Here is a 24,966-nt window from a genome sequence, read left to right on the forward strand (position 1 = left end):
ATTGGTCTGAAAGAATTTTGCTTCTTTGGAACAATGAATAGATTTTAATAAAAACCCAATCCCTGTTCCTGCTAAGGAACTGGGACAATTACCCCTGAGAGTTCTAGATCTATAACATTTTAGAAATGCTTGGGTTTTACTGGGTTTTTTGGTACATGGGTGAGAAAGAATCTTCCCATGGGAGGTCTTATTCTGAATCCAATTCAATACTCCTGAGAAATAATATTCTGAATCCACTGATTTTGGACAGAGTCTGTCCAAATTCTTTGAAATAGCTTTAGTCTGCCCCCCAACAGAGAACTGGATTGGGGGCTGCACCTTTAGGGGATGGATTTGATTCTTATAAGGCTTGGATTTATTCCAATTTGGAGATTGTTCTCTATTCTGACGAAAGGAGCGTAAAACGGTTTGTAGCTTTAAATTTCCCCTTTTTTATCTTGGGGAAGAAAAACTCACTTTCCCCCAGAAATAGTAGAGATAATAGAATCCAATAAAGAACCAAAAAGGACATAGATGTAAAGTTGATTTTCATAACATCAAAAATAGCATTGCAAATAAAATGATTTGCGTGTTGAAGTAAAAGAATGTTAGACAATTCAGGGTCTGAAGACAACTGCTGAGCGAAATTGTCCAGCCAAAAAGTAGAAGCAGCAGCAACATCATCAATAGATATCTGGTCTAAGAATATAGCCAGTATGCAGGGACGGAACTACCAGGGGTGCAGTGGTCGCAACTGCGACCGGGCCCCTAAGGGGGGCCAGCTTCAGGGAAAAAAAATCAAATCTCCCCCCAATAAAAAAAAGTTGACCTGCCGCTGCCTGCACTGATATCATGTTAGTGTGACGTGATGCTTCACTAGTGTGTCTGACTACAGGGGTTAGTGTTTCTGTTTTACCCATTGGTGTTTATGTGTGTGTGTATGTATGTATGTGACTGTGTGTGTATTTATGCATGTATGTGTGTATGTTTGTGGAACCAGCAGATTACAGACCTTGTTACTACAGCATGGGGGGGTGGGGGGTAAACAGTGTCACTATACAGTACCACTATATACAGTACGGGGGGGGGGGGGCTGGACCATGTCACAGAATACTGTGGTCACTATATAAAGTACTGTGGTGGGTAGGGTCAGACCAACAATCACCTACAGATTACAGACTGCGTCACTAACTTACTATATACAGTAATAGCGGGTTAAGCAGTTTCACTATATTCAGTAATAGGGGGTCAGACCATCTTACAGACTGTGGGCACAGGGCACCCCCTTTTTGCAGACATGTAAATCAGATTCACATTTTTTCTGTGTTAAATGTTAAAAAAGTTATGTATCAAATTCACATTTTTTTTTTAGGGGTGGGGGGCCCCTTCTTAGATTCTTGCACCTGGGCCCTGTGGTTTCTAGTTACGCCTCTGCCAGTATGTAAATATGCCCTTCTAAGATAAGATTCAAGCTTCCTATCTAAAGGATATTTAAAAGAAGTGCTGTCTTCCATTGGAATGGTAGTACATTTAGCAAAAGGGAAAAAAGCCCCATCAAACATAGGTACAGTTTCCCAAATTAGCAACAGGCAAACGATACAATTTTTTAAATCTAGAAGAAGGGTTAAAAGAGGTAAAAGGTTTAGACAATAGTCTTAAATACAGAATTTAAATGATTACTAGATTTATCATCAGGAGGTTTAGACTTCTCAATACCCAAAGTAAATAATACTTCCTTTAAAAGAGAGAATATGCTCAATTTTAAACAAAAAAGATTTGTTCATTTCTGTCTCTGATGTAGGATCCTCTAAATCAGAGGAACCCCCATCAGTAGAAGATACATCAGTATGCTGTCGGCCAGTAGAAAATTCACTAGATCTATGAAAAGTTTGTAAAGTCCTTTTACGTTTATTTGAAGGCAGAATAGCAGTCATAGCCTTCTCTATGGCTGTAGCAATAAAATCTTTAATTTCTGCAGAAATACCTATTGCATTAGACTGAGATGGAATAGCAGTGGATGCATTTGTATTAATAGAAACATTATCAGTATGTAATACATTTTCAAAACAGGCGCCACATAATTGAGCTGAAGAAATAAGATCAGCTTGTTTACAACAAACACACTTGGCTTTGGTAGAATTGTGTTCAGGCAGCTTAGTTCCTACGGTAACATCAGAGGCAGGATCAGTTTGAGACATTGCAAAAAAAATGTAAAAAAGAAAAATAACAATAGCAAAATATCTAATCTCAAATATAGCAGTTTTCAGGAATGGTAAACAGTGCTTATGATTAAAAAGCATTTATAATAAATATGAAAAGATATAAAAGCAAGCGTTATAGCTCTCTATCAAATAATGAGAGCACAGAGAAAAGTGGGAGCGGCTATTTAAACTAAATAAAAGGCGCAGAAATGTTGGTGCTAAAAAAAACCTGTGAAATTGATAGCGCAATAAAATGACATAATTTGCGTCATCGCAAGCGCATTTTTCCCGCAAATATTTTAACAGAACCTCTGTGTTTGCGGAGTTAACCGGAGCCCAAAGGTAAGAAAACAAAAACCAAATTCTCAAGTTAAGCATAATTTCCAATTCTGATGCTATATAAATATACTGCTGAAAGGAAATAAAACAGACTTGTCTCATGGCTAATGTGTATACAATATACATTAAAAACTTTAATAAATAAAGTGCCTTCCATAGCAGTGTGTGTCCTGAAAATGATATATACTTACCATAAGACACCCAATCCACATATAGCAGACAGCCAAACCAGTACGGAAACATATCAGCAGAGGTAATGGTAAAGGAGTATAATGTCGATCTGTAAAGGGAAGCAGCAGATGAATCCCTGAAACCGAATTTACAAAGAGCCTTATGAATAGATTTCCCATAGGCGAAAACATGGTATTATCAGGCATTACTCCCTTCACATCCCTCAGACAAACACTGTACTTAGAGAGGAACTGGGCTTCAATATGCTTAGAAGCGCCTTTCACTGAAGAATCAAGCACATCTTGCTTCACCACCTCCTAAGGAGGCAAAGTTTATAAAACTGAGGTATGAGCCAGGTGTATTTTTAGGCATTTGAGGTTTGGCAAACTTTGCCCCCTCCTGGTAGGAATGTATATCCCATCAGTAACAAGCTCATGGACTCTTGCCACCTATATGTAAGAAATAATAAATAAGAAAGAATACAACTTACACAAACTGAAGGCATTTTCGAAGAATTGTTTCCAAGTCTTTTTTATACCTTATTTAAGATAAGCTGATGCCCCTTATTTTGAAACAATGTCCAACGTAGTGATCAAAAAATATATTTGCATATACAAAATCTTTCATAAAAAATAATAAACAAGAACGAATAAAACTTACACAAACAGAAGGCATTTTTCAAGAATTGTTTCCAAGTCTTTTTTATACCTTATTTAGGATAAGGTTAGACCAAGTGGTATATACAGTATATAGGGGATGTAATGCACTACGTTGCCCTATCGTGTTTTGCAAAGATAACTTATTTTCAAAGTATCGTCCCGGGTTAGCGTAGCATCTTTATATTCTGCTACTGACAAATACATCCACATATTAGCCTAATAGGTGTTATTGTTATCAGTAATACGACTAACTCAAACTTTGATATTAATACATGGTATAATAGTTGCCGTTATAGGTTCCTTCTACTATCCGAAACTACTTGAGGTTATAATAGATATTATCTATATATTATAGGGATATGGATTTAATTTAGTGTTGTTACATTAAGACGGTACACTTCGTAATTGCCATTGTAGGTCCCATATTTGCTGTTTATTGCTACTAGAGGTTATGGTGGCTTCAACTCGAGTAGCTGAGCTGTATTCGCAACGATATTTGTAAAAACATGTAATAGGTATGTGAGAGGAGCTGTGTTACATAAACACACGCAAATCTAGGTCCACATTGAGACAATTTGGTTGTAGGGATTGTAATTCATGGATCCATTATGTTTCGCACCGACAAAGTGCCAGTAGCCTGTTGGGATATTTATTGGGTGGGATCCAATCTATGATTTTTTTTGTTTGTTAAACTTAATGGGTTTGAATTATGTATTTTTGTAAAATGTTCTGGTACACTATGGTGGTCCATTTTTTAATATTATTTATATGTTTGCAGAATCTTTTTCTTATTGTTCTGCCAATATTTAAGAGTGCACACTCACAACTTAGCAGATATACTACATATGTTGTTAGGTTTAAATAACCAATTTGCTGTGGATATATCTTTTTTCTTTTTTCCCTGATCGACCGTAATTTTGAGGGTGCCAAAATATTCTTCAAGTTTCTGTTTTTCTTGAAAGTTAGTATTAGTTTCTCCCTTATGTTCTTCCCTAAAATTCGATCTGCTTTCAAGACTGTCAAATGTTTATTCAGGATAGATTTGATGTGCTTACTACCCTCGCTATAGGTTGTGATGAATCTGGTGGCCCCATTATCGGTTTTAGTGGGTTTATTTGTTTAGTGCTTGTAGTATCTTTTTCCTGTCCATACTTTTCACTCTGTTCTTAGTTTCTATGAGTAATTTTGGATAATATCCTTTTTTTCTAGGAATCTTTGATCAAGTACCTGGATCTCCAAGGTGCAATTCCTCCTGGCACGCTGGTATTGGCCCAATGGAATTTTACTTTTCTATTTGGCTAGGTTGCCACTTTTGGCATTTAAAAAACAATTTGTGTCAGTTGGTTTACGGCAGTTTTTTTGACTGCCACCTTGTTGAAAGGAATAAGGTAAAAAAAAATAAAAATAGTTTTTGTCCATTTTACTTGTGAAATCATTAAAATGTATGTATTGCATGAAGATCTGTCCCTTTTCAAATGATGATGTAATCAATATATCTAAAATAATAAACTATAATTCCTGAACCTTTGCCTAAATTTATTTTCTTTTCCAAATAATCCTTGTAAAGATTAGCATATGAGGAGGCGAACGTGGTCCCCATCATTGTACCTTGGATTTGGCTATAGAATGTTGAATCAAATTTGAAATAATTGTGATTTTGTATAAATTTAATAACAGTTGCAATGCAATTTAAATGGATTTGGTGGGTATGCCACCTCTTGAAGGCCTCGTCAATGGCTTTCACTCCTAGTTTGAGTGGTATACAGGTGTATAAGGAGGAAACATTGCATGTGAGCCATATATAATTATCTCCACAAATTCAATTTTCAAAGGTGTTGAAAACATGTGTGGTGTCCCTTAGGTATGACCATTTTCTTTACTACCGACTGGAGGTAGTAGTCAATATATATATGGAAAGGTTGTTTGTCAATTACCCTATTCCTGAAATGATTGGTCTTTTAGGTGGATCTACCAAAGATTTGCGTACTTTCAGCAAGTGGTAAATATATATGAATATATTAGGATGGCTTTCAAATAGAAATTTTAAACTGTTAGAATTTTCTTGTCTTTCGCTTGTTTCAAAATGGTTTGTAATATTTTACTATATTTGGTAGTTGGATCAAAGCATAATCTTTATGTATTTTTATCATACAGTAGTGTGAATGCATCTTTTAGATAATCACTACGGTTTTGTATGACTACCCCATTTCCTTCATCTGCTCTAATGACTAAATTATCGTTATTTTTTAGTTTATTGAGTGTTGATCTTTCATTTTTGGTTAGGTTGTCATTAAATTGATTGACCCATTTATCTTTCTTATTTTCACAAAGTTTGGTTGCATCTTGGCTCAATAATTTATTGAAAATCTAGATATATTCATCTTGTGAACTGTTAAGGTAAAAGGTTGACTTCCATTTGAAATCGGTATACTGTATTGGGTATTCGGTCTCAAATACTTAAATCTAGTTTTAATAAATCATCTTTTTCTGAAAGGCTATTGTCTCGTGTATCGTTATTTGAAGGAGACTTATGATTTTCTTTTTCAAGTTGTTTGTGTATTGGGAGTGTGCCTATATCTCTAAAGTCAAGTTTTATCTTGCGGTTGGTACTTTAAGTAGTATCATTTGAGTGTGAGCTTTCTTATGTATTTCTGTAAATCTGCTTTCAGGGCATAATTTATTTCACTGTTATTAAAGGACCACTTAATGGAGTAGAATTAAATAATCAACAAGTGCATAATAAAAGACAATTTAACACCTATGCTGAATTTCAAATAAGCAGTAGATTTTTTTTTCCTGAAATTTATTTTCATTCCATTTTCCATCCCCCTGTATTATGTGACAAACATGAGCCAATCACAGACTACTATACGTATAACCTGTGAGCTTTTGCGCAGGCTCAGTAGGATCTTGTTCCCCAGAAAGTGTGCTTAAAAAAAATAAAAAATAAATTTGATAATGGAAGTAAATTAGAAAGTGTCTTAAAACTGCATATTCTATCTGAATCATAAAAACATAATTTATGTAAGAACTTACCTGATAAATTCATTTCTTTCATATTAACAAGAGTCCATGAGCTAGTGACGTATGGGATATACATTCCTACCAGGAGGGGCAAAGTTTCCCAAACCTTAAAATGCCTATAAATACACCCCTCACCACACCCACAAATCAGTTTAACGAATAGCCAAGAAGTGGGGTGATAAGAAAAAGTGCGAAGCATATAAAATAAGGAATTGGAATAATTGTGCTTTATACAAAAAAATCATAACCACCACAAAAAAGGGTGGGCCTCATGGACTCTTGTTAATATGAAAGAAATGAATTTATCAGGTAAGTTCTTACATAAATTATGTTTTCTTTCATGTAATTAACAAGAGTCCATGAGCTAGTGACGTATGGGATAATGACTACCCAAGATGTGGATCTTTCCACACAAGAGTCACTAGAGAGGGAGGGATAAAATAAAGACAGCCAATTCCTGCTGAAAATAATCCACACCCAAAATAAAGTTTAACAAAAAACATAAGCAGAAGATTCAAACTGAAACCGCTGCCTGAAGAACTTTTCTACCAAAAACTGCTTCAGAAGAAGAAAATACATCAAAATGGTAGAATTTAGTAAAAGTATGCAAAGAAGACCAAGTTGCTGCTTTGCAGATCTGGTCAACCGAAGCTTCATTCCTAAACGCCCAGGAAGTAGATACTGACCTAGTAGAATGAGCTGTAATTCTTTGAGGCGGAGTTTTACCCGACTCAACATAGGCAAGATGAATTAAAGATTTCAACCAAGATGCCAAAGAAATGGCAGAAGCTTTCTGGCCTTTCCTAGAACCGGAAAAGATAACAAATAGACTAGAAGTCTTACGGAAAGATTTCGTAGCTTCAACATAATATTTCAAAGCTCTAACAACATCCAAAGAATGCAATGATTTCTCCTTAGAATTCTTAGGATTAGGACATAATGAAGGAACCACAATTTCTCTACTAATGTTGTTGGAATTCACAACTTTAGGTAAAAATTCAAAAGAAGTTCGCAACACCGCCTTATCCTGATGAAAAATCAGAAAAGGAGACTCACATGAAAGAGCAGATAATTCAGAAACTCTTCTAGCAGAAGAGATAGCCAAAAGGAACAAAACTTTCCAAGAAAGTAATTTAATGTCCAATGAATGCATAGGTTCAAACGGAGGAGCTTGAAGAGCTCCCAGAACCAAATTCAAACTCCAAGGAGGAGAAATTGACTTAATGACAGGTTTTATACGAACCAAAGCTTGTACAAAACAATGAATATCAGGAAGAATAGCAATCTTTCTGTGAAAAAGAACAGAAAGAGCAGAGATTTGTCCTTTCAAAGAACTTGCGGACAAACCCTTATCCAAACCATCCTGAAGAAATTGTAAAATTCTCGGTATTCTAAAAGAATGCCAAGAAAAATGATGAGAAAGACACCAAGAAATATAAGTCTTCCAGACTCTATAATATATCTCTCGAGATACAGATTTACGAGCCTGTAACATAGTATTAATCACGGAGTCAGAGAAACCTCTATGACCAAGAATCAAGCGTTCAATCTCCATACCTTTAAATTTAAGGATTTCAGATCCGGATGGAAAAAAGGACCTTGTGACAGAAGGTCTGGTCTTAACGGAAGAGTCCATGGCTGGCAAGATGCCATCCGGACAAGATCCGCATACCAAAACCTGTGAGGCCATGCCGGAGCTATTAGCAGAACAAACGAGCATTCCCTCAGAATCTTGGAGATTACTCTTGGAAGAAGAACTAGAGGCGGAAAGATATAGGCAGGATGATACTTCCAAGGAAGTGATAATGCATCCACTGCCTCCGCCTGAGGATCCCGGGATCTGGACAGATACCTGGGAAGTTTCTTGTTTAGATGAGAGGCCATCAGATCTATCTCTGGGAGCCCCCACAATTGAACAATCTGAAGAAATACCTCTGGGTGAAGAGACCATTCGCCCGGATGCAACGTTTGGCGACTGAGATAATCCGCTTCCCAATTGTCTACACCTGGGATATGAACCGCAGAGATTAGACAGGAGCTGGATTCCGCCCAAACCAAAATTCGAGATACTTCTTTCATAGCCAGAGGACTGTGAGTCCCTCCTTGATGATTGATGTATGCCACAGTTGTGACATTGTCTGTCTGAAAACAAATGAACGATTCTTTCTTCAGAAGAGGCCAAAACTGAAGAGCTCTGAAAATTGCACGGAGTTCCAAAATATTGATCGGTAATCTCACCTCCTGAGATTCCCAAACTCCTTGTGCCGTCAGAGATCCCCACACAGCTCCCCAACCTGTGAGACTTGCATCTGTTGAAATTACAGTCCAGGTCGGAAGAACAAAAGAAGCCCCCTGAATTAAACGATGGTGATCTGTCCACCACGTTAGAGAGTGTCGAACAATCGGTTTTAAAGATATTAATTGAGATATCTTCGTGTAATCCCTGCACCATTGGTTCAGCATACAGAGCTGAAGAGGTCGCATGTGAAAACGAGCAAAGGGGATCGCGTCCGATGCAGCAGTCATAAGACCTAGAATTTCCATGCATAAGGCTACCGAAGGGAATGATTGTGACTGAAGGTTTCGACAAGCTGTAATCAATTTTAGACGTCTCTTGTCTGTTAAAGACAGAGTCATGGACACTGAATCTATCTGGAAACCCAGAAAGGTTACCCTTGTTTGAGGAATCAAAGAACTTTTTAGTAAATTGATCCTCCAACCATGATCTTGAAGAAACAACACAAGTCGATTCGTATGAGACTCTGCTAAATGTAAAGACGGAGCAAGTACCAAGATATCGTCCAAATAAGGAAATACCACAATACCCTGTTCTCTGATTACAGACAGAAGGGCACCGAGAATCTTTGTGAAAATTCTTGGAGCTGTAGCAAGGCCAAACGGTAGAGCCACAAATTGGTAATGCTTGTCTAGAAAAGAGAATCTCAGGAACTGATAATGATCTGGATGAATCGGAATATGCAGATATGCATCCTGTAAATCTATTGTGGACATATAATTCCCTTGCTGAACAAAAGGCAATATAGTCCTTACAGTTACCATCTTGAACGTTGGTATCCTTACATAGCGATTCAATAATTTTAGATCCAGAACTGGTCTGAAGGAATTCTCCTTCTTTGGTACAATGAAGAGATTTGAATAAAACCCCATCCCCTGTTCCGGAACTGGAACTGGCATAATTACTCCAGCCAACTCTAGATCTGAAACACAATTCAGAAATGCTTGAGCTTTCACTGGATTTACTGGGACATGGGAAAGAAAAAATCTCTTTGCAGGAGGTCTCATCTTGAAACCAATTCTGTACCCTTCTGAAACAATGTTCTGAATCCAAAGATTGTGAACAGAATTGATCCAAATTTCTTTGAAAAAACGTAACCTGCCCCCTACCAGCGGAACTGGAATGAGGGCCGTACCTTCATGTGAACTTAGAAGCAGGCTTTGCCTTTCTAGCAGGCTTGGATTTATTCCAGACTGGAGATGGTTTCCAAACTGAAACTGCTCCTGAGGACGAAGGATCAGGCTTTTGTTCTTTGTTGAAACGAAAGGATCGAAAACGATTGTTAGCCCTGTTTTTACCTTTAGACTTTTTATCCTGTGGTAAAAAAGTTCCTTTCCCACCAGTAACAGTTGAAATAATAGAATCCAACTGAGAACCAAATAATTTGTTTCCCTGGAAAGAAATGGAAAGTAGAGTTGATTTAGAAGCCATATCAGCATTCCAAGTCTTAAGCCATAAAGCTCTTCTGGCTAAGATAGCCAGAGACATAAATCTAACATCAACTCTAATAATATCAAAAATGGCATCACAGATGAAATTATTAGCATGCTGGAGAAGAATAATAATATCATGAGAATCATGATTTGTTACTTGTTGCGCTAGAGTTTCCAACCAAAAAGTTGAAGCTGCAGCAACATCAGCCAATGATATAGCAGGTCTAAGAAGATTACCTGAACATAGATAAGCTTTTCTTAGAAAAGATTCAATTTTTCTATCTAAAGGATCCTTAAACGAGGTACCATCTGATGTAGGAATGGTAGTACGTTTAGCAAGGGTAGAAATAGCCCCATCAACTTTAGGGATTTTGTCCCAAAATTCTAACCTGTCAGGCGGAACAGGATATAATTGCTTAAAACGTTTAGAAGGAGTAAATGAATTACCCAATCTATCCCATTCCTTAGCAATTACTGCAGAAATAGCATTAGGAACAGGAAAGACTTCTGGAATAACCGCAGGAGCTTTAAAAACCTTATCTAAACGTATAGAATTAGTATCAAGAGGACTAGAATCCTCTATTTCTAAAGCAATTAGTACTTCTTTAAGTAAAGAGCGAATAAATTCCATCTTAAATAAATATGAAGATTTATCAGCATCAATCTCTGAGACAGAATCCTCTGAACCAGAAGAGTCCAAAGAATCAGAATGATGGTGTTCATTTAAAAATTCATCTGTAGAAAGAGAAGATTTAAAAGACTTTTTACGTTTACTAGAAGGAGAAATAACAGACAAAGCCTTCTTTATGGATTCAGAAACAAAATCTCTTATGTTATCAGGAACATTCTGCACCTTAGATGTTGAGGGAACTGCAACAGGCAATGGTACATCACTAAAGGAAATATTATCTGCATTAACAAGTTTGTCATGACATTTAATACAAACAACAGCTGGAGGAATAGCTACCAAAAGTTTACAGCAGATACACTTAGCTTTGGTAGATCCAGCAGGCAGAGGTTTTCCTGTAGTATCTTCTGGCTCAGATGCAACGTGAGACATCTTGCAATATGTAAGAGAAAAAACAACATATAAAGCAAAATAGATCAAATTCCTTATAAGACAGTTTCAGGAATGGGAAAAAAATGCCAAACATCAAGCTTCTAGCAACCAGAAGCAAATGAAAAATGAGACTGAAATAATGTGGAGACAAAAGCGACGCCCATATTTTTTGGCGCCAAAAAAGACGCCCACATTATTTGGCGCCTAAATGCTTTTTGCGCCAAAAATGACGCAACATCCGGAACGCCGACATTTTTGGCGCAAAATAACGTCAAAAAATGACGCAACTTCCGGCGACACGTATGACGCCGGAAACGGAAATGAATTTTTGCGCCAAAAAAGTCCGCGCCAAAAATGACGCAATAAAATGAAGCATTTTCAGCCCCCGCGAGCCTAACAGCCCACAGGGAAAAAGTCAAATTTTTGAGGTAAGAAAAAATATGATAATTAAAGCATAATCCCAAATATGAAACTGACTGTCTGGAAATAAGGAAAGTTGAACATTCTGAGTCAAGGCAAATAAATGTTTGAATACATATATTTAGAACTTTATAAATAAAGTGCCCAACCATAGCTTAGAGTGTCACAGAAAATAAGACTTACTTACCCCAGGACACTCATCTACATGTTTGTAGAAAGCCAAACCAGTACTGAAACGAGAATCAGTAGAGGTAATGGTAAATATAAGAGTATATCGTCGATCTGAAAAGGGAGGTAAGAGATGAATCTCTACGACCGATAACAGAGAACCTTATGAAATAGACCCCGTAGAAGGAGATCACTGCATTCAATAGGCAATACTCTCCTCACATCCCTCTGACATTCACTGCACGCTGAGAGGAAAACCGGGCTCCAACTTGCTGCGGAGCGCATATCAACGTAGAATCTAGCACAAACTTACTTCACCACCTCCCTTGGAGGCAAAGTTTGTAAAACTGATTTGTGGGTGTGGTGAGGGGTGTATTTATAGGCATTTTAAGGTTTGGGAAACTTTGCCCCTCCTGGTAGGAATGTATATCCCATACGTCACTAGCTCATGGACTCTTGTTAATTACATGAAAGAAAGTTTATTTTGGCTTGAGTTGCCCTTTAAGTGGTTAGATTTTATTTATTTATAATTGTAATTCCTTGGATTTCTTTCTCTAAAATGTTCTACCTCACTTAAACTTCTTTTTTTTGAGGTGTTGTAACTGGGTCTATCTGAAATCTTTTACTTATTTTGTAACTTTTAAAAGGCTTGGGTTTAGACAACTCCTGTTCCCTAAAAAAAACAAAAACTTAATTTATGTAAGAATTTACCTGATAAAATTATTTCTTTCATTGTGGCTAGAGTCCACGAGCTGTTACGTATGGGATATACCGTACATTCCTACCAGGAGGAGGCAGCGCTTCCCAAACCTCAAAAGCCTATAACCCCCACCCACCTCACACATACCTCAGTTTTACAAAAGCCAAGTAGTGAGATGTTTAAGAGGAGTATATATCAATAAAGAGGAGCAGAAAAAAAAAAAAGTGTGCTTTAAACAAAAAAAATCAACCGCAAATGGGTGGGGCCTCATGGACTCTAGCCACCATGAAAGAAATTTATTTATTTGAAATAATTTTTATTGATATTTAAACAATGCAAAAGAATAAACAAGACCTTTACAGAAGACGTAGCCACTTAATGACAGATAGATCAATGAGACCAATAATAGTAGACAGTACCTAAGATTTCCTAAAAGCATTTAAGACATTTACATTCGTATCGCTATATAGATGGAATTAATTGGTGGATAACTACTTAAATAACAGCCACCATGCATCTTGTCTGTCAGTTTGTCTGGGGGACCTGAGTGGGGTAAGGAGACCCCCTCATTCCCATCTTAACCAAAAAAATTATGAAGATCTTGAATACAAAATGTGTACAGAGAAAAGTGGGGAAGAGAAGAGGGGAAGAGAAGAGGGGAAGAGGGAGACGAGTAAGAAAAGAGTGCCTCCCGACCATGACACACCCAGTGGAATTTTCATCAATAAGGATAATATTCTGATTAACCAACGGATGTATAAAGGCATATAAGATCTCTGCTGTATTGGGTCTATTGACAATTCAAACAAGAAATTTATTTATAAGGTAAGTTCTTACATAAATTATGTTTTCTTTCATATAGTATGGGATATAATACCCAAGATGTGGAAGTCCACAAGTAACAAGAAAGGGAGGGATAAAACAAAAACTGCTTTTTTCACTGAGAAATGAAATTCAAAATATTGATTGGTAACATCACCTCCCAAGGTTTCCAAACCCTTTGTGCTGTCAAAGACCCCCAGACAACTCCCCAAACTTTAGACACTCGTCCACTGATAGACAGCCAAACCAGTACTAAAACATATCAGCAGAGGTAAAGGAGAAGGAGTATAATATCTATCTGTAAAGGGAGGCAGAAGTTGAATCCCTGTGACTGAATTTACTGAGAGCCCATGAAAAGATTTCCCGTGAGCTGAAAACATGGTGACATGAGGCGGTACTCCCTTCACATCCCTCTGACAAGCATTGTATTCTGAGGGGAAATGGGCTTCAATATGCTCTTTAGTGCCTTTCACTAAAGAATCAAGCACATCATTATGCATCAACCACCTCCAAAGGAAGCAAAGTTAAAAATTGAGGTATGTTTGAGGTGGATGGGAGGGTTTTATAAGCTTTTGAGGTTTGGTAAACTTTGCTTCCTCCTGGTAGGAATGAATATCACATACGTAACAGCTCATGGACTCTCGCCACTTATATGAAAAAAATAAAATACATTCAACATTCCTGAGAGCAGGAAGGGCAAGAGAATCCTGCACACATCTTTACAGTGAAAACAGAATTTATGTTTACCTGATAAATTACTTTCTCCAACGGTGTGTCCGGTCCACGGCGTCATCCTTACTTGTGGGATATTCTCTTCCCCAACAGGAAATGGCAAAGAGCCCAGCAAAGCTGGTCACATGATCCCTCCTAGGCTCCGCCTACCCCAGTCATTCGACCGACGTTAAGGAGGAATATTTGCATAGGAGAAACCATATGGTACCGTGGTGACTGTAGTTAAAGAAAATAAATTATCAGACCTGATTAAAAAACCAGGGCGGGCCGTGGACCGGACACACCGTTGGAGAAAGTAATTTATCAGGTAAACATAAATTCTGTTTTCTCCAACATAGGTGTGTCCGGTCCACGGCGTCATCCTTACTTGTGGGAACCAATACCAAAGCTTTAGGACACGGATGAAGGGAGGGAGCAAATCAGGTCACCTAAATGGAAGGCACCACGGCTTGCAAAACCTTTCTCCCAAAAATAGCCTCAGAAGAAGCAAAAGTATCAAACTTGTAAAATTTGGTAAAAGTGTGCAGTGAAGACCAAGTCGCTGCCCTACATATCTGATCAACAGAAGCCTCGTTCTTGAAGGCCCATGTGGAAGCCACAGCCCTAGTGGAATGAGCTGTGATTCTTTCAGGAGGCTGCCGTCCGGCAGTCTCATAAGCCAATCTGATGATGCTTTTAATCCAAAAAGAGAGAGAGGTAGAAGTTGCTTTTTGACCTCTCCTTTTACCAGAATAAACAACAAACAAGGAAGATGTTTGTCTAAAATCCTTTGTAGCATCTAAATAGAATTTTAGAGCGCGAACAACATCCAAATTGTGCAACAAACGTTCCTTCTTTGAAACTGGTTTCGGACACAGAGAAGGTACGATAATCTCCTGGTTAATGTTTTTGTTAGAAACAACCTTTGGAAGAAAACCAGGTTTAGTACGTAAAACCACCTTATCTGCATGGAACACCAGATAAGGAGGAGAACACTGCAGAGCAGATAATTCTGAAACTCTTCTAGCAGAAGAAATTGCAACTAAAAACAAAACTTTCCAAGATAATAACTTAATATCAACGGAATGTAAGGGTTCAAACGGAACCCCCTGAAGAACTGAAAGAACTAAATTGAGACTCCAAGGAGGAGTCAAAGGTTTGTAAACAGGCTTGATTCTAACCAGAGCCTGAACAAAGGCTTGAACATCTGGCACAGCTGCCAGCTTTTTGTGAAGTAACACCGACAAGGCAGAAATCTGTCCCTTCAGGGAACTTGCAGATAATCCTTTTTCCAATCCTTCTTGAAGGAAGGATAGAATCCTAGGAATCTTAACCTTGTCCCAAGGGAATCCTTTAGATTCACACCAACAGATACATTTTTTCCAAATTTTGTGGTAAATCTTTCTAGTTACAGGCTTTCTGGCCTGAACAAGAGTATCGATAACAGAATCTGAGAATCCTCGCTTCGATAAAATCAAGCGTTCAATCTCCAAGCAGTCAGCTGGAGTGAAACCAGATTCGGATGTTCGAACGGACCCTGAACAAGAAGGTCTCGTCTCAAAGGTAGCTTCCAAGGTGGAGCCGATGACATATTCACCAGATCTGCATACCAAGTCCTGCGTGGCCACGCAGGAGCTATCAAGATCACCGACGCCCTCTCCTGATTGATCCTGGCTACCAGCCTGGGGATGAGAGGAAATGGCGGGAACACATAAGCTAGTTTGAAGGTCCAAGGTGCTACTAGTGCATCCACTAGAGCCGCCTTGGGATCCCTGGATCTGGCCCCGTAGCAAGGAACTTTGAAGTTCTGACGAGAGGCCATCAGATCCATGTCTGGAATGCCCCACAGGTGAGTGACTTGGGCAAAGATTTCCGGATGGAGTTCCCACTCCCCCGGATGCAATGTCTGACGACTCAGAAAATCCGCTTCCCAATTTTCCACTCCTGGGATGTGGATAGCAGACAGGTGGCAGGAGTGAGACTCCGCCCATAGAATAATTTTGGTCACTTCTTCCATCGCTAGGGAACTCCTTGTTCCCCCCTGATGGTTGATGTACGCAACAGTTGTCATGTTGTCTGATTGAAACCGTATGAACTTGGTCCTCGCTAGCTGAGGCCAAGCCTTGAGAGCATTGAATATCGCTCTCAGTTCCAGAATATTTATCGGTAGAAGAGATTCTTCCCGAGACCAAAGACCCTGAGCTTTCAGGGATCCCCAGACCGCGCCCCAGCCCATCAGACTGGCGTCGGTCGTGACAATGACCCACTCTGGTCTGCGGAATGTCATCCCTTGTGACAGGTTGTCCAGGGACAGCCACCAACGGAGTGAGTCTCTGGTCCTCTGATTTACTTGTATCTTCGGAGACAAGTCTGTATAGTCCCCATTCCACTGACTGAGCATGCACAGTTGTAATGGTCTTAGATGAATGCGCGCAAAAGGAACTATGTCCATTGCCGCTACCATCAACCCGATCACTTCCATGCACTGAGCTATGGAAGGAAGAGGAACGGAATGAAGTATCCGACAAGAGTCTAGAAGTTTTGTTTTTCTGACCTCTGTCAGAAAAATCCTCATTTCTAAGGAGTCTATAATTGTTCCCAAGAAGGGAACCCTTGTTGACGGGGATAGAGAACTCTTTTCCACGTTCACTTTCCAACCGTGAGATCTGAGAAAGGCCAGGACGATGTCCGTGTGAGCCTTTGCTTGAGGAAGGGACGACGCTTGAATCAGAATGTCGTCCAAGTAAGGTACTACCGCAATGCCCCTTGGTCGTAGCACAGCTAGAAGGGACCCTAGTACCTTTGTGAAAATCCTTGGAGCAGTGGCTAATCCGAAAGGAAGCGCCACGAACTGGTAATGTTTGTCCAGGAATGCGAACCTTAGGAACCGATGATGTTCCTTGTGGATAGGAATATGTAGATACGCATCCTTTAAATCCACCGTGGTCATGAATTGACCTTCCTGGATGGAAGGAAGAATAGTTCGAATGGTTTCCATCTTGAACGATGGAACCTTGAGAAACTTGTTTAAGATCTTGAGATCTAAGATTGGTCTGAACGTTCCCTCTTTTTTGGGAACTATGAACAGATTGGAGTAGAACCCCATCCCTTGTTCTCTTAATGGAACAGGATGAATCACTCCCATTTTTAACAGGTCTTCTACACAATGTAAGAACGCCTGTCTTTTTATGTGGTCTGAAGACAACTGAGACCTGTGGAACCTCCCCCTTGGGGGAAGTCCCTTGAATTCCAGAAGATAACCTTGGGAGACTATTTCTAGCGCCCAAGGATCCAGAACATCTCTTGCCCAAGCCTGAGCGAAGAGAGAGAGTCTGCCCCCCACCAGATCCGGTCCCGGATCGGGGGCCAACATTTCATGCTGTCTTGGTAGCAGTGGCAGGTTTCTTGGCCTGCTTTCCCTTGTTCCAGCCTTGCATTGGTCTCCAAGCTGGCTTGGCTTGAGAAGTATTACCCTCTTGCTTAGAGGACGTAGCACTTTGGGCTGGTCCGTTTTTACGAAAGGGACGAAAATTAGGTCTATTTTTTGCCTTGAAAGGCCGATCCTGAGGAAGGGCGTGGCCCTTACCCCCAGTGATATCAGAGATAATCTCTTTCAAGTCAGGGCCAAACAGCGTTTTCCCCTTGAAAGGAATGTTTAGTAGCTTGTTCTTGGAAGACGCATCAGCCGACCAAGATTTCAACCAAAGCGCTCTGCGCGCCACAATAGCAAACCCAGAATTCTTAGCCGCTAACCTAGCCAATTGCAAAGTGGCGTCTAGGGTGAAAGAATTAGCCAATTTGAGAGCATTGATTCTGTCCATAATCTCCTCATAAGGAGGAGAATCACTATCGAGCGTCTTTATCAGCTCATCGAACCAGAAACATGCGGCTGTAGCGACAGGGACAATGCATGAAATTGGTTGTAGAAGGTAACCCTGCTGAACAAACATCTTTTTAAGCAAACCTTCTAATTTTTTATCCATAGGATCTTTGAAAGCACAACTATCCTCTATGGGTATAGTGGTGCGTTTGTTTAAAGTGGAAACCGCTCCCTCGACCTTGGGGACTGTCTGCCATAAGTCCTTTCTGGGGTCGACCATAGGAAACAATTTTTTAAATATGGGGGGAGGGACGAAAGGAATACCGGGCCTTTCCCATTCTTTATTAACAATGTCCGCCACCCGCTTGGGTATAGGAAAAATTTCTGGGAGCCCCGGCACCTCTAGGAACTTGTCCATTTTACATAGTTTCTCTGGGATGACCAACTTTTCACAATCATCCAGAGTGGATAAAACCTCCTTAAGCAGAATGCGGAGATGTTCCAACTTAAATTTAAATGCAATCACATCAGGTTCAGCTTGTTGAGAAATGTTCCCTGAATCAGTAATTTCTCCCTCAGACAAAACCTCCCTGGCCCCATCAGACTGGGTTAGGGGCCCTTCAGAGATATTAATATCAGCGTCGTCATGCTCTTCAGTATCTAAAACAGAGCAGCCACGCTTACGCTGACAAGGGTTCATTTTGGCTAAAATGTTTTTGACAGAATTATCCATTACAGCCGTTAATTGTTGCATAGTAAGGAGTATTGGCGCGCTAGATGTACTAGGGGCCTCCTGAGTGGGCAAGACTCGTGTAGACGAAGGAGGGAATGATGCAGTACCATGCTTACTCCCCTCACTTGAGGAATCATCTTGGGCATCATTGTCATTATAACATAAATCACATTTATTTAAATGAATAGGAATCCTGGCTTCCCCACATTCAGAACACAGTCTATCTGGTAGTTCAGACATGTTAAACAGGCATAAACTTGATAACAAAGTACAAAAACGTTTTAAAATAAAACCGTTACTGTCACTTTAAATTTTAAATTGAACACACTTTATTACTGCAATTGCGAAAAAACATGAAGGAATTGTTCAAAATTCACCAAATTTTCACCACAGTGTCTTAAAGCCTTAAAAGTATTGCACACCAAATTTGGAAGCTTTAACCCTTAAAATAACGGAACCGGAGCCGTTTAAAGCTTTAACCCCTTTACAGTCCCTGGTATCTGCTTTGCTGAGACCCAACCAAGCCCAAAGGGGAATACGATACCAAATGACGCCTTCAGAAAGTCTTTTCTAAGTATCAGAGCTCCTCTCACATGCGACTGCATGCCATGCCTCTCAAAAACAAGTGCGCCACACCGGCGCGAAAATGAGGCTCTGCTTAAGCTTTGGGAAAGCCCCTAAGGAATAAGGTGTCTAATACAGTGCCTGCCGATATTATTATATCAAAATACCCAGATAAAATGATTCCTCAAGGCTAAATATGTGTTAATAATGAATCGATTTAGCCCAGAAACAGTCTACAGTCTTAATAAGCCCTTGTGAAGCCCTTATTTATGATCGTAATAAACATGGCTTACCGGATCCCATAGGGAAAATGACAGCTTCCAGCATTACATCGTCTTGTTAGAATGTGTCATACCTCAAGCAGCAAGAGACTGCACACTGTTCCCCCAACTGAAGTTAATTGCTCTCAACAGTCCTGTGTGGAACAGCCATGGATTTTAGTTACGGTTGCTAAAATCATTTTCCTCATACAAACAGAAATCTTCATCTCTTTTCTGTTTCTGAGTAAATAGTACATACCAGCACTATTTCAAAATAACAAACTCTTGATTGAATAATAAAAACTACAGTTAAACACTAAAAAACTCTAAGCCATCTCCGTGGAGATGTTGCCTGTACAACGGCAAAGAGAATGACTGGGGTAGGCGGAGCCTAGGAGGGATCATGTGACCAGCTTTGCTGGGCTCTTTGCCATTTCCTGTTGGGGAAGAGAATATCCCACAAGTAAGGATGACGCCGTGACCCGGACACACCTATGTTGGAGAAATTACATGTAGTAGTACAACAGTCATAAAAAATAATGCTATTATAGCATTTGTACACCAAGAATAGGCTGCAATTTAAATAAAGTATGAACAGTAACAAAAATGGCTTATTTTTCAAAAACATCATATAGTCAGTCTTAAGTGCCATCAGGTAGACTGTAGGTGTAACATATTAAATAACAGGAAGAAATAAACTGATGTTAGCCTCTGCTCAGGCTGCTAAAAGAGGCTTCTTCAAAGATGAAAGTTCATCCTGTGTAACACTTCTCAGAAGCAGTATCTTCTAGATAAGCTGCCTCCAACGGTAGAGTTAAAGGCTAACCCAGTGGGCTATCCAATACAGAAAATGTGGGTCTCTATTTCTTCTTCTAGCAACCTATCAGAGATAGATGGTACAGAGATTGAATACTCTTAAGAAGCAGTTCATCACTAAGTGGTTGTGCTGTAGTCCTAGTAGGGCAGTTAATGTACCAACCAGTTAACTGACAGCTACACAATCAAGGTATAGCTGGAGTAAAAGAGGTCCAAACCTAATAACAGGTGGCACAAAAGGAGTGTAATTTCAACAAACTCCCAAATTTGTTGAGGGGTGCAGCTTCTAGTAGATGCTTCCATTTCAAATACTCATCCACCAGAAATCCTCAATTACATTGTTAAACGTGTACATTTACAGTAAGTTTAAAGGAGATTTTACGTACAGTAATAGTGTTAAGATTATTTTTTTTACATACCATTGTTTATATTATACTATATACATAGAAATAAATATCACAGAAGTCTACATAATTTATGTATTGTATACTTGCAAATGTAAGCTTGTATTTTTTATGTTCAAGTTAACTATATTTTAATTCCAAACTTGTGAAATAAAAAAAAAGAAACAGTATTATAAAACTTTTATAATTGGATTTTACAAGAACATGACGAACATTTTCAAGGACTGAAAATTTAGAAATAACAAAATGACCACACAAGATTAGAAACAAATGCATATGTTCAACACAAAAAGTCTGATAAATTAAGAGTTAAAGGGACATAATACTCATATGCTAAATCACTTGAAACTGATGCAGTATAACTGTAAAAAGCTGACAGGAAAATATCACCTGAGCATCTCTATGTAAAAAAGGAAGATATATTACCTCACAATTTCCTCAGCTCAGCAGAGTAAGTTCTGCGTAAAAACTTATACTTTAGCTGTTGTCCAGTTGCAGGTAAAAAAAAATAAAAAAATATGAAGAAATGAACTGCAGCCAATCAGCATCAGCAATGCTGAAGTCATGAACTCTCTTACTGTGATTTCATGAGATTTCATAGTAAACTTCCTTAAACTGAATAGGGACATACATACTGATTTGCTGCTTAAAGTCCTTTGCAATGGGGTTTAAATACTTAGGACATTTCGAAGTAAAATATCTTTCATTTTTACATAGAGATGTTCAGGTTATATTTTCTAGTCAGCTTTTTACAGCTATGCTGCATCACTTTCAAGTGTTTCAACATTTGGGTATCATGGCCCTTTAAGAAATGCCAACTTCTATCTGCTTGTTTGAATCTGAAAATTTGCATTCTTCAGTCTTTTCCTGGCTCAAAACACAGCTTGATGGTTTCCGTTTAAAAAGACGCAAGCTTAATCTTAGCAATTCACTGTCCACTTCTGGAGGAGTCGAATATGCCTGTTTCACAGTACCCTAGAAAAAAAAATGTAAGCTTGTTGTGTTATTTCAAAAGAAGCTATTTAAAAAAAAAACTTTAAAGAAGATACACAAATTCCAAATATTGTGTATTAAATAAAACAAATTTAATACAAAATGCATATTAAAACATACAGAAAGCATTGTTATGGAGAATAATGCATAAGTTCATCATATAAAAAGAGAAAAATAAAATACTGTAAGCGTTTTGCTATTGCGTCATAAAGAAGTGACAAAATAACATAATTTATGCTTACCAGATAAATTAATTTCCTTCCGGATAGGGAGAGTCCACAGCTTCATTCCTTTGTGTTGGGAAATACAACACCTGGCCACCAGGAGGAGGCAAAGACAACCTAGCCAAAGGCTTAAATATCCCTCCCACTTCCTCATTACCCCAGTCATTCTGCAAAGGGAACAAGGAAAAGCAGGAGAAACATTAGGGTATTAATGGTGCCAGAAGATAAAATAAATAATAGGGGACCGCCCATAGACAAGAAAAAACGTGCTTAAGCCGTGGACTCTCCCTATCTGGAAGAAAAGGAATTTATCTGGTAAGCATAAATTATGTTTTCCTTCCTAAGATAGGGAGAGTCCACTGCTACATACCCTAGCTCCAGAGGACACTGAATGAATAACGGGAGGGAACAAAAAGGAAGAGGCGGACCCTATTCTGAGGGCACCACAGCCTGCAAAACTTTTCTCCCGAAAGCTGCTTTAGCCGAAGCAAAAACATCAAACTTGTAAAATTTAGAAAAAGTATGTAAGGAGGACCAGGTAGCCGCCGTACAATTCTGATCCATAGAGGCCTCGTTCTTAAAGGCCCAAGAGGAAGCCACTGCTCTAGTGGAATGAGCAGTTATCCTCTCAGGACGACAATGTCCCGCTGTCTCGTAAGCTAAGCGGATGACCCTCCTTAACCAAAAAGATAGGGAAGCTGAAGTAGCCTTCTGCCCCTTACGCTTCCCCAAATAGACAAGGATAGAAGATAGATAAAGATAGATAGAACAAGGAGGATTAGGACACAAGGAAGGAACCACAATCTCCTAATTGATGTTGCGATCTGACACAACCGTAGGAAGAAAACCTAATTTAGTACGTAAAAACTTAAATTATGCTGATAATTTTCTTTTCTTCTGACGGGGAGAGTCCACAGCTGCATTCATTACTTTTGGGAATTCAGTACCTGGCCACCAGGAGGAGGCAAAGACACCCCAGCCAAAGGCTTAAATACCCCCTCCCCCACGTCCCTCATCCCCCAGTCATTCTATCAAGGGAACAAGGAACAGTAGGAGAAATATCAGGGTGAAAAAGGTGCCAGAAGAATAAAATAAACGGCCGCTCCATATAATAACGTGGGCGGGGAGCTGTGGACTCTCCCCGTCAGAAGAAAATTATCAGGTAAGCATAATTTAAGTTTTTCTTCTTAAACAGGGAGAGTCCACAGCTGCACTCATTACTTTTGGGAAAACAATACCCAAGCTAGAGAGGACACTGAATGCAAAAAAAGGGCGCATAGACGAGGCGGCCCAGTCGGAGGGCACCACAGCCGGAAATTACCCAAACATCAAACAAAAACAACTGCTTCACCAGAGACAGAAGGATAAAACCTGAAAGGACCAGGTAACTGCCCATCAGTTAAAACCAGCAAGGCCCTAGTTAGAGACCGCTCAGAATCAGTAGATTCCACTGAGCACAAAGCCTCAGAGGAGACAAATCCGGAAGGCTCCAAGCCCACACTTAAACTCCCAAAGGAAGGGGACCTCCACATACACCCTGAAGGGAAGAGGAAGAACTCAACAGAGATCTAAAGACCAACAAGCTAGGGTAAAAGGAACTCCAAGCGCAAACCAAGGTTGCAACAGGACAAAAACGCATAGAGAACGAACTCCAACGACTGAACAATGAACGAACAAAGAGAAGGGAGGAAAAAAACCCTACCCTTATCTGAACGGAAGTACAAGGGATCATGTAACATCCCAACCCTGGAAACCTAGAGAGACTAGGTAGACCCCATCCCTCACACAGCGTGCATCCGCACTAGGAAAGAGCGACCAAGGAATAAAAACCACCCCGGGAACTACCTAAAAAAAGCACCATAAATCTTATTGTGATACAGATGAAGCCACAGGCTTCCCTCTGCAACATGAATCTAGCAGACTCCAGCTGTTAACACTAGCCAACCAAGCTAGGAACGGCATCGGCACTCCCACAGAGGAAAAATTCTGAAGGAGTGCAGAAACCCACTCCCTCCCAGGAAAAACAAGGAAGTTTAATAGAGCATCCAAAACCAGCAGAGAAAGTCCCCTTCTGAGGAAGGAAACATCGCAAAGCCTCCCAGTTAAGGAGGGATCACAAGATCTAAGTAAGATACGCAGTGAAGGCTCAACCAATCAGACAGACCTCTGACCCCCTCTCCGAGGCAACGGACTCAGCACCGAAGCGACGGACAATGTCTGAAAGCAGGAAAATAAACCATTCTCCGGACCACCCAGATCCTCAGTAAGGAAAAAGGAAGGGGAAATAAATTGAACAGTACCAATGGGTAGAGCAAACTCCACCACTTGCTAACAAGACTGGCATGCTAACCCACTAAGCTATGACAGAACATAGGACAAGCTTGGGTTCCAGGACCCAGACACAGATCCTTATACTACCAGAAGGGACACTCCCAGGCAAAAGAGAGACTACACTGAAAGTGACGGCACAATACCAGAATCCAACCCTTCATGACATCCTGCACGCAAGGCAGGGGGTAACCCACTGAACAGAGGAAGACCTCCGGGGCACTAGGTGGATACTGTGGTATGCCAAAATCTCCCTAGGGGAGGAGAAAGCCAAATATAACAGACAGGCATGGAGTGTGTGGCAGCAGACAGACAGCAAAGGCACTACCGATTGTAGATGAACCATCCGGCTGCAACAGCCAGACCAGAAGAAAGACAAACAGCCATTGAGCACATATTCAAGGTGCAAATAGATACAACAGATTGCGACTGCAATCTCCCGCTTGCTAGGCAGCTAAACTGACCATCAGGCTGTCTCCAAGTCTCCGATAAGAGAAAAATAAAAAACCCTGAAATGGCAAGTGGAAGTCTCAGAACCGGAAGGACTCAACCGCCCAAAACCCATCTAAGGGATTCGGTGAGATATCCAAGACAAGTCCGGAAAACTGGACATCCGGAAACCAGAGCCAGCTACAAGGTAGTAACCCCTGAGGAACCATAGGGATACCTCTTATGGAGAAACCTGTACCCAAGGAGATGCAACCACAGCCACATCCAAAGGTCCTTGGACACTGGATGTTCGCTAAGCATCCCAGAGACAAAGAGCATATATTCTAAAGGCTCGAGGGACAACACCCCAGAGTTAGAGCTCAAAACTAGATATCCAGTTTGAGAAGATAAA

At 39.8% G+C, this 24,966-nt stretch overlaps 1 protein-coding gene across 1 annotated transcript in view; it reads right to left on the bottom strand.

Annotated features, from left to right (window-relative positions):
* Positions 1-20,745: 20,745 nt before the first annotated feature.
* ZC3H13 (zinc finger CCCH-type containing 13) overlaps positions 20,746-24,966 on the bottom strand; it is a gene marked incomplete in the record, with an annotated part of 366,958 nt that continues 362,737 nt past the window's right edge. The window contains 1 exon segment of the mRNA XM_053708001.1: positions 20,746-21,555. Within this exon segment, the coding sequence (XP_053563976.1) occupies positions 21,385-21,555 (171 nt within the window).

Source organism: Bombina bombina, chromosome 3 (genome assembly GCF_027579735.1).
Source record: "Bombina bombina isolate aBomBom1 chromosome 3, aBomBom1.pri, whole genome shotgun sequence".
Classification (NCBI taxonomy): Eukaryota; Metazoa; Chordata; class Amphibia; order Anura; family Bombinatoridae; genus Bombina; species Bombina bombina.